The sequence below is a fragment of the Populus alba genome, chromosome 1 (assembly GCF_005239225.2).
Source record: "Populus alba chromosome 1, ASM523922v2, whole genome shotgun sequence".
Taxonomy (NCBI): domain Eukaryota; kingdom Viridiplantae; phylum Streptophyta; class Magnoliopsida; order Malpighiales; family Salicaceae; genus Populus; species Populus alba.
In genome coordinates this window covers 38829655-38840554 of record NC_133284.1, presented here as the reverse complement: position 1 = coordinate 38840554, position 10900 = coordinate 38829655, and the positions used below count along the sequence as shown (strand labels likewise).

Below are 10900 nucleotides of genomic sequence, written 5' to 3'. Positions count from 1 at the left end.
TTTAAAAATATATTTTATTTGAAAATATATCAAAATTAATAATTTTTTAGTATTTTTTATAATTTTAATATACTAATATGTAAAAAAACATATGAAATAATTATTATAATATTTTTTTTTTAAAAATAATATTTTTAAAAACACTATACATGGAAAAACAAAACATATAAACCCGGCTGGGTGTAATGACTATGGGTTTGGCATGCCTATCTTGTCTGGATTTGACTGAAATAATGCAAACTTTAGTTAATTAAAATCAAATACACAACAGTGTTATGTTATGGAATTTGCAGTTACATTTGATTTGAGAAGCATGCAGGGTAAATAACTCCTCCACGTGTCAGACAAAACATGCTGTGAAATCTACTAGCGGCCAAAAACACCTGTCCACGCTCTAATTTTCCTCTTTCGAGCCCACTTTGCTTATTAAAGCGGCAAAGCTAACTACTACTAACAAATTTCACATCTCTCTGTTGTCTCAATGTGCAAGTAAGAGATCTCTCTCACCTCTATCGAAAGTAAGGAATTTTCCATGGAAGCACGTAATGAATTTTCTACTTTCCGTGCATGTAAGAATTACAAGCATATTGAGCTTGTTTGCGTGTCAATCGTTTGCTTGCTAGTTTCTTTTTCTCTCTCGAAGATTCATCAAAAAGAGTAGAATAACGGGTGTCCATATCTTGTGTTTTGGTTGTTTATAATAGTTATGACATTAAATTGGATATAGACTTAGGGGGCGTTGATTTGTCCTCATTTTCTTTCTGGAAAAATTAAAGGGGCACAATTGAAGATTAGGCCACAAAATGACTAAGAGAGAGGGCTTGCATTTTAGCAAGTTTCACCCATTCTCGTGCTTTAAATCTCAGCCTAGTGAAAATCATGCTCTAATTGGGCAAAAGGGATACTCTAGGGTGGTTTATTGCAATGACCCTGATAAACCAGAGGCTATTAAGCTTAATTATAGGGGAAATTATGTATCACATACCAAGTATACTGCGCTTAATTTTATTCCAAAGTCTTTGTTTGAGCAGTTTAGGAGGGTAGCAAATTTCTACTTTCTTGTTGTAGCTTGCGTTTCATTTAGTCCTTTAGCCCCCTATACGGCACCTAGCGTTGCTCTACCTCTGCTTGTGGTGATTGGAGCCACCATGGCCAAAGAAGGTATCGAAGATTGGAGGCGAAGAAAGCAGGTAATTTTGCATTCTCTCTCTCTCTCTCTCTCCCCTTTATTTTCATTTCTTTGCACCCTGTGGTTGTTGGTGTGCTGTGCATTTCTTTGTGCGGGTTTTAATGATGAAGTGAACTCAAAGTTTTGGTTCCCCTGTTGAGAAATTGCAGTCTGCATAGTCTTAGACTATCTAAGATTTATTCAGACACATGAGTATAATTTGTATAGGATATGAGGATCAATGACTTTAGAGGCCCTTTTCAATTATGGATTAGGATTGAGAAATTAAATGTTATATTTATCTGTTTAAATTCTAGAAAGCAAACATATACATTTAGTTATAACTGTTAACTAGCTTCATTTGCTTATTTATTATTGTTGTTTCTGAAGACTATGTAACTGAGTTTTTTCTTGTTTCTCTAGTAATGATATCCTTCTCTTCTTCTTTTTTTCGTGGATGACTTTTAAACTTAGAATCTTGCTTGAGCTCTTTCTTCAACCCTTGACTAACTAAGCAGTGGCCCCAGCACCATTGATCTTTCATAGAAATTGAAAGAAGAGTTGGATATTTATATACTTTGAAAACGCAACAAGCAGCCTTGTTGAAAAGAAACACATTGCATTTTGTGATGGAGAAAATGAAATAGGGAGAGACTATTTCAGTGGCATTCTAGCTTACTTAATTCCACCCACAAACTTTGGTCCCAAATTCACAGGGGTCAGCTCTTTGGATTCTTTTCCATTGTAACTGGTATCACTAGACAAAAGTTAAATGCATAGTTGCAGAATATTTATGAGGTAAATTTTCTGTATATTCTTCCAGAGCCTATTATTCTCCTTAAATCAAGATATCAAGAGTTGTATTTGATCTACTTTTGGATCTGTCAGACAAGTTATGATTATGGCCTTGCTGGTTGCTCTGGTGCTAGTTAGTTCCTCGACAGTCATACATGGTTCAAGATTTATATGCATCACAATGTAATAGCTTCTTAGTTACGTAGCATACATTTCTAAACTAACAGTCCTTTTATAAACCTTCTCCTCCTTTGTTAACTTGTCACCAAGCTGACATTTGAAAAACTTAACTCGTTTATCCCCCTCGTCATTTCTTCCTTCTTTGCGTTTCCTTATACCATCAGTTTCTGTCAATCTCATCAATCCAGGAGCACCAAGGAGCATCTTTTTAGCATTGGTGCTCTGTCAACAAATTTATTATTTAAGACTTCAGTTTCCTGTCATCAGTTGTGCTTATTTATATATATAATCCACCATCCTACCCTGCCAGTTTCCACACATAATTTGGGGTGGCATCTGGGTGTGGGGGATTAAATACATTCAAATGCCTTCATTCAATATGTGTATATTTATATATTTAAATCACCAGTTTATGTAATATTGGGTTGGTTTTTTGTTTTTGGTATTATTCAAACGCTGATTATAAACTTGCATGCTGGCTAAATCCATTTTTGCTTGTAATTTTCACTTGGTTCATATGTGTTCTCATTCAATTTACCAGGCTCCATCAAATTGTTGTACTGTTATTGCATGTGTTCATCCCTTCCAAAAAACACTTCCTCAGTGATTCATTCATGCTAGACTATCTTTGAATGGTTTCAGGATATAGAGGCTAACAATAGACGGGTCAAAGTGTATCATAAAAATTTTACCTTCCTTGAGACTAGATGGAAGAAACTCCGAGTTGGAGACATTGTTAAGGTGTCCAAGGATGAGTATTTTCCTGCTGATCTGCTTCTGCTTTCATCAAGCTATGAGGATGGAATTTGTTATGTTGAGACCATGAATCTTGATGGAGAGACTGATTTAAAATTGAAGCATGCCTTAGAGGTGACATCTTCCCTACGTGAAGAAGAATCCTTGAAGAAATTTATGGCCACGATTAAGTGTGAGGACCCGAATGAGAAGCTTTATTCCTTTGTTGGAACATTGAACTATAACGGATATGATTACCCACTTTTACCTCGGCAGATTCTTTTAAGAGATTCCAAACTCAGGAACACGGAATTCATCTATGGTGTGGTTATTTTCACGGGACATGACACAAAAGTGATGCAGAATGCAGTACATCCGCCCCCTTCTAAGAGGAGTAAAATTGAGAGGAGAATGGACAAGATAGTTTATCTCCTTTTCAGCATGTTGGTTTTGATATCATTTATTGGATCAATAATTTTTGGAATTGAGACTACGAAGGATTTTAGAGGTGGGAGATTTAGAAGGTGGTATCTTCGACCGGATGACACAACTGTGTTTTTTGATCCCCAAAGAGCACCAATATCTGCATTTTTTCATTTCTTGACAGGACTTATGCTGTATGGATATCTGATACCAATATCATTGTATGTGTCAATTGAAATTGTAAAGGTTTTACAAAGCATTTTCATTAACCAAGATCAGGATATGTACTATGAGGAAACCAACAAGCCTGCACAAGCACGCACATCTAATTTGAATGAGGAGCTTGGGCAGGTTGAATACATAATGTCTGACAAAACTGGTACATTGACATGCAACTCAATGGAATTTGTCAAATGTTCTATAGCAGGAGTTGCTTATGGCCGTGTTATGACAGAAGTAGAAAGGGCCTTGGCGAGGATAGCAGGTGATGGGCCACTGGAAGCTGATGATACTAGAAACTCAGGAAATTCAATCAAGGGATTCAACTTCAGAGACGAACGTATAATGAATGGACAGTGGGTTAATGAACCTCATTCAGATGTCATACAGAGGTTCTTTCGAATTTTAGCAGTCTGCAACACAGCAGCTCCTGAGAGAAACAAAGAAACAGGTGAAATTTCTTATGAAGCCGAATCCCCAGATGAAGCAGCCTTTGTCATAGCTGCAAGGGAGATTGGCTTTGAGTTTTTTGAAAGGACAGAATCAAGCATATCATTGCATGAGTTGGACCCTGTTACTGGTGAAAAAGTTACTAGGTGAGCTTTTCAGGTACAATGTGTTTCTTCATTTCCATCCATGGTAATTAGGATAAAAAAATTGATTTCTGTCCAAACATAGTCGCCTCTGAACAAATTCTATTGATTTCTTCAATTTGCTTTATATTAGAGATACTGAAGTTTATTGATTATGTTATCTTTAATTATGCTGAAAACTCATTCATTGGAAGGAAAATTACAACCTTTTTGAGCTGTGTGACATTCGATTCCTTGGTCACCTCCCCCAATGAGTTATCAGCAGGATAAATCCGTTTCTACTTTAGTTTGACGTTTTTTAACTTGTCCTTTTCATTTCCTTGCACCAAGGTTATCAAAATTGTCTTTTAGACATTTCTGTCAACTAGATCCTACTGTAAAAATCTATAAACACAAGAAAAATGTGTCCTTCCTATTTCCAAGAAAAAGATGTGTTTGCATAACTATTGAATTCTGAATGCCTACTTCAAAATGGGATGATGGATAGTCCAGATTGGGAATTTATAAACTTCCTACGCCTTTTCTATAGGTTGCTATCAAAAGAAGTTTAGGTTCAGATTACATAAGGTTCATGCAATAAAGATTGAAGTAAATTTCAGCGGTTTGCTTTTCTTTTTATTTTTTTTCCTGGAAGGCATAAATCTTCTAACTACTAAACAGTAGGAATATGTATCCATATTACTGTTGTGTCTGATACATGCTATCAAACACACACCCTGTTTGCCCATGCACAGACTGTATCTCTCTCTGGTGTAATCTCTCAATCTCTCCAGAAAAGAAAAATTGTCAGCGTACACAGAATTTCTTTAAATGAGGAGTTAAATGGAAATCATTCAAATTTAGGCATCACATCTATGGTTCCTTTTATATATACATTTCATGTGACTGAGTTTATATATTCCAGAGTCTACCAGATACTTCAAATCCTAGAGTTCAGTAGTAATCGCAAAAGGATGTCTGTAATTGTAAGAACTATGGAGAAGCAGATTTTGCTTCTTTGCAAGGGTGCAGACAGGTTTGGATCTTGATGCAGAATGACCTAATAATAGAGTTTATGAAGCACACATAACTAAAATCATGTTTTTCTTTTATTTGTCTATATATAGTGTGATTTTTAAAAGGCTCTCATATGAGGGACGAAAATTTGAGGCTAAGACCGAGGAACACGTAAGAAAGTATGCTAAGGCAGGTTTACGGACCATGTTACTTGCATATCGTGAGCTTGGTGAAGATGAGTACACAGAATGGGAAGCTGAATTTTCAAAAGCCAAAGAAACTGTAACTGCAGACCGAGATGTGTTAATGGATGAAATTGCTGATAAGATTGAAAAGGATTTAATTCTTCTTGGCGCTACAGCTATTGAGGACAAACTACAAAAAGGGGTATGTACCAAACTTAAAGAACGCATTACCTAGATAAATTGTCATTTTTAGCTGTTTTGGCCCATGCCTATTTACTCTGCCATTATTTGAAGTGTTGTAAACTGTCTCATCCAATAGAAAAGAAGAAGGTATCCCATAACCAAACCGAAAGCTCAAATCATTATTTAGCGAGACTTAATTTCTCATAAATAATTATGTTGATTGATAAGAACTGATATTGTTCTTTCATGTCAGGTTCCAGAGTGTATTGATAAGCTTGCAAAGGCAACAATTAAAATATGGGTTTTAACTGGAGATAAGATGGAAACTGCTATAAATATTGGGTATGGCGTGAAGCTTGTAACCAAATGATTTTTTTTGGGGGGTGTTTCCGCATTATAACTATCATGATTTTTACAGGTATGCTTGTAGTCTACTAAGGCAAGGGATGGAACTGATTATCATCACACTAGACTCGCCGGAAATTAAAGAACTGGAAAAGCAAGGGGACATGGAGGCTATTTCTAAGGTATAGGATTCTAGAAAATGGATTAATTTATTTTTCAGATTCTGCAAAGTCTGAAATATTTTATCATGTCAGGCTTCTTTTCAAAGTGTTAAAAAGCAGTTAGAAGATGGAAAAAGTCAAGTTGATAATGCTAAACGCCCAACTGAGTTTGGTTTGGTGGTTGAGGGGGAGTCCTTGGCTTTTGCGCTGGACAACGAGCTGGAGAAGAAATTTTTGAAGCTTGCACTTGCTTGTGCTTCTGTTATATGTTGTCGGTCCACTCCGAAGCAAAAAGCTCTTGTAAGCATCATAATCATGCTCATTTTAATGATTTGTTTGCTAAAAATTGACATTTTTTGTTGCAATTAATGTAAAAAATCTAAGAAGAGTATAGAAGATATGCAGGTCACGAGACTGGTGAAAATGGATTCTAGTAAAACAACATTGGCAATTGGTGATGGGGGGAATGATGTCAGCATGCTTCAGGAGGCTGATATTGGAGTTGGCATTAGCGGTGTTGAAGGAATGCAGGTCAATATTACATATTCTTTAAAAAATCCACGTGTGGTTAAATTTTTTCTATTCTCAATACCATTCAGAATTTAAGCTTAAATTCCATTTACTTGATATAGCTCCAAAATATATTATCTTTGATGCCATACCTTGTCAATTAAATAGATGTGTGTTCCATGTTCATATGGCATCAAAAATATTTATTATGGACTATGAAATACTAGTTTCCTTTTTCTGATATTAGCTATGTGTAACTGTTATGCACGAATTTGTGCTGACTTGTCTGTTTTCATTTTAATCTTGAAGTTCTTAACCATTTCTTTTGGATGTTTAAAGTGGTAATACAAGCTCGGTTGTGGCATGATGTTGTTACAAGTTTTGAGTGTGAGGAAAGATCTGGTGACTGATCCATTGGGTTTAGAACTCAAAATTAAATGGTTCAACCTGTGGTTTAGATCTCCTTCCCTAGGATCTTGGTTTTGTGGGACCAGAACTCCATGACTTGGTCATTAAACAGCTTTCCATTTAGCTATTTCCTTCTTCAAATCTTCAGCTTCAGCAAAGTACTCAATATACGAAAAGTTCAGCGTTAGATTTCATAAAATTAACTAGAGAAATTGAGCTTTGGCGGAGTCCATTGCTTGATGGTTAAGAATATGCAGTTTAATCATCTGTATGTTAAGTTAGTGACGTTATCTCCTCACAAGCTTGATCATATAAATATTGTTGAAAAGGAACAAATTTTTTGCTGTCTAAAAATCAGATCAAGTGGAAAAAGGGAATGAGTGGGCGAGATTTGCTTAATTGATGCTATTGTTTCCTTCCCTGTCACATAATAAATTCCCCTTCCCATGTACCCTTGCCTCTGACTCTCCATTTGCAAACTATCCCACATATTGTTCCTGTTGCCATTTCTAGTATTAACAGTTGCATTGCTTTTTTAAGTTGCAATCCTCATCTTAAGGCATAAACTATTTCCTTGAACAAATACCATTGTTATAGTCCTCCCATCCATGATCTCTATTGAAACATTTCTCAAAATCAACTCATGACCTACTTACTGATTTCAGCTATTCCTTCAACTGCAGGCTGTGATGTCAAGTGACTTTGCAATTGCTCAATTTCGTTTTCTGGAACGGTTATTGCTGGTACATGGCCACTGGTGCTACAGGCGAATAGCAATGATGGTAAAACTGTTTGTTCCCAAGTCATTCTCATCTTTCTAGAAGTGCATGTTAAATATATGGAGAAATGAAAATCACATTTCCCTTTGCAATCAGCTTTTTGTTATGCAATTAGAGGTTTTATGCTGTTTGTCATTTGTCCTTTTTTGGTTTCTGTTCCAAGAATATAATTCCTTCAAAAGAAAACGAGCATTTGGCATTATGTGTCTCTGCACATTATGGAAGATTTTAAAATGTTGGCCAACCAAGGAACTAGAAACTCTTGCATCCATCTTTACATTGTCATTTAGAGAAAAAGGAATCCATATATGCGGTCCAGAACTTGGGCTTAATGGAACTGAATTTCTTGCCATAATTTGTTTCATAGTACACAATCAGGATCACATTAGTTGAAGAGGTAATTGCAATATTTTAGGAGAGCTGAACAAAAAGTGGGGAGGCTATTCCATCCAAGTTGTAAAATGTAAAATTGTCAATTAAATGGCTGTTTTAGCTAATTAGTGTGCTACTGCATGTTTTTTGTTTGGGTGGATGCAGGTATGCTACTTTTTCTACAAGAACATCACATTTGGGTTTACTTTGTTTTGGTTTGAGGCCTATGCTTCATTCTCTGGTCAGCCCGCGTATAATGATTGGTACATGTCAGTCTACAATGTCTTCTTCACTTCGCTTCCTGTAATTGCTCTTGGTGTTTTTGATCAGGATGTTTCTGCACGGCTTTGTCTCCAGGTAGGAAATTCTTGCTATGTAATATTGGGCACATGCTAAAAGAAAGAGGAAGAAAATGCCTAGACTTGGGAAAATCCAAATAGCCTTGACTACTGAATCTCAGGAATGCAGTAGTTTGTTATAAGAAACAGAAAAGGACTTTTAGAATCATTAATATTTGTGTCTTATACATAGATAAAGGAACTAGCTTCTTTGTCGTGTAATGGAAGGTGTCTGAATTAGAAACATGCTAGGAGGATAACCAAATAGCAACTTAACATTTTCAAAAAAGAAACTGGAGATTTGTGATTCTTACAATTGGGTTTGACATAGGTAATTTCCTCTGACACTGCTTTTCTTTATTAGACTGTCAATGACATAGCATTAGTTTTGATAAACTCCTTGCTGATTTTTTCCCTCCGAGTTACCTGCTTCTGGAAACCTTAGTGACACCAATATTCTTCTGACTTTGTGCTTCCCACATAAATATGCAATTTCAATTTTATAATTGATAATTTGGAACAAGTCCGTTGCATTTATTTGCTTCACACCTCATGGACTAGGTGGAATGGCTTTGTTACTGTTCGCATTCTAAAAAACACGAGGGTATGAAAATGCAGGCATGCAACAGTGAGCAACTGGAGTGGAAACTTTATGCTACAAACTCCATTTATTAGCACATAATTGAATACTTTTTTTTCAATAGTCAATACTTTCAAATGTTACCTCTATGACTGTAGATCAGAAGGCCTTTTGTTGACTGTAGATCATCTTTTTTACAGTATCCTTTGTTATATAGAGAGGGAATAAAAAATGTCCTCTTCAGCTGGCCCCGCATCCTTCTTTGGATGTGTAATGGAGTTCTTACTTCCATAATTATCTTCTTCTTCACCATCAATTCCATGATCAATCAAGCCTTCCGGAGAGATGGTCAAGTTGTTGACTATGAGATCCTTGGGGCGACGATGTATACTTGTGTAGTTTGGGCCGTAAATTGCCAAATAGCACTCTCGATCCATTACTTCACCTGGATTCAGCACTTCTTCATCTGGGGAAGCATAGCTTTCTGGTATATATTTATGGTGATATATGGTTTTCTTCCACCCGGAGTATCTACAACAGCACATATGGTTTTTGTGGAAGCCTGTGCACCCAGTATTCTATATTGGCTTGTCACTCTTCTTGTCGTTATTTCAACGCTGCTACCATACTTCTCATACAGGGCATTTCAATCTCGATTTCTACCCATGTACCATGATGAGATACAATTATGTCGGTCAGAAGGCCACGAGGCTGGGGAAAAAATCAAAACGGATCATGCGAAGGAAGATCTGAGGCAGAGAAACGTCTCATGAAAATGTGTAATTGCAGCTGCCAACCGGGGTCAACTCGCTCAGGTGGCCTGACGCTTATTTTTTTCCCCTGTTATAAATATACAGTGGCGGGTAAGATTGTAGGTGGGAGTGTATGTATATGAAGATGTGGATGTTTTTTATCAGCCTCCTGTAGATTAGACAAGGGCAAACATCAACTTCTTCACCCATGCTCTGAACTATCCCGTTCCTTTGTTCATGGTTATAAACATTTCTGTATAGTTTTTTATTGGGTTTGTTGGTTTTACGTTCTTCAGATGGTGCATGCATGATTTGAGGTGTGAAACCGATATATTATTTTTGTTTCATTTTTTTTTTGTTTAATAACGGCGCCGCAGCCAAGGTGAGGCCGTCCAGGTGCTAGCTGCATCAGAATGGAAAAAGGCAGTGATTATAAAGAACATGTAAGCCAATATGAAAGCCATGACTCGTGGCCGAAAAAAAAAAAAAAAAAAACATGATAGTTTCCTTGACGACCTCTGCGATCTCTTTTTCCAGAACTAATGGATTCACAAGTAAAGATTCTCTTGTCCAGCTAAAAGCATGTGGAATTCTGCTTTGCGCTTGTCAGTCTCCCAAGCAACTTGAAGACTACATAAAGCACCCACCAGCTCTGCTTTTAGTGAAAAACAGCACCCTATATTCGCAACAAAACCTTTCAGCCACCGCCCACAAGCATCTCTGACCACGCCACCGGCTGCTGCCAGATCTGAGTTGCCTCTACTCGGTTCATCTGTTAGGCTACAGCCTAACAAGTTCATTGCAACTACGTTGCATTTATCACATGTTAATTGCTTCTAGTTAACAACTTCCTTTACTTCCACGTCACTGGTAATAAGGACTGTAACAATGTCCTCCCCTTCAATGATTCTTGACCTCAAGAATCTATATTGAGACCTGAAAATTGCTTTGTTAATTCTTCAAATTCTTCCCAAGTTGCATCTTCCTGAAAAAGGTTGGACCACTGATCCAAATCCATCATAACGACACTACTGTTCTTCATTAGTTTCCTATCTAAGATGGCCACTAGACGAATTCTTATCCTGCCATCTTCATCAGTTACTAGAATCGTGGAAGTTGTGACTACATCGCTACTAATTTGTTGTTTTAGCAATGAGACATGAAAAACTGGGTGAATT

General features: G+C 36.8%; 1 protein-coding gene across 1 annotated transcript; it reads left to right on the top strand.

The window, feature by feature from the left end:
* Positions 1-466: 466 nt before the first annotated feature.
* LOC118036943 (probable phospholipid-transporting ATPase 8) lies at positions 467-10013 on the top strand. Its single transcript, XM_035042811.2, has 11 exons — positions 467-1190; positions 2786-4116; positions 5018-5128; positions 5220-5496; positions 5731-5819; positions 5896-6004; positions 6077-6283; positions 6389-6514; positions 7585-7683; positions 8218-8409; positions 9171-10013. The coding sequence occupies exons 1-11, from the start codon at positions 804-806 to the stop codon at positions 9741-9743; spliced, it is 3501 nt and encodes a 1166-aa protein (XP_034898702.1). The 5' UTR covers positions 467-803; the 3' UTR covers positions 9744-10013.
* Positions 10014-10900: the final 887 nt, after the last annotated feature.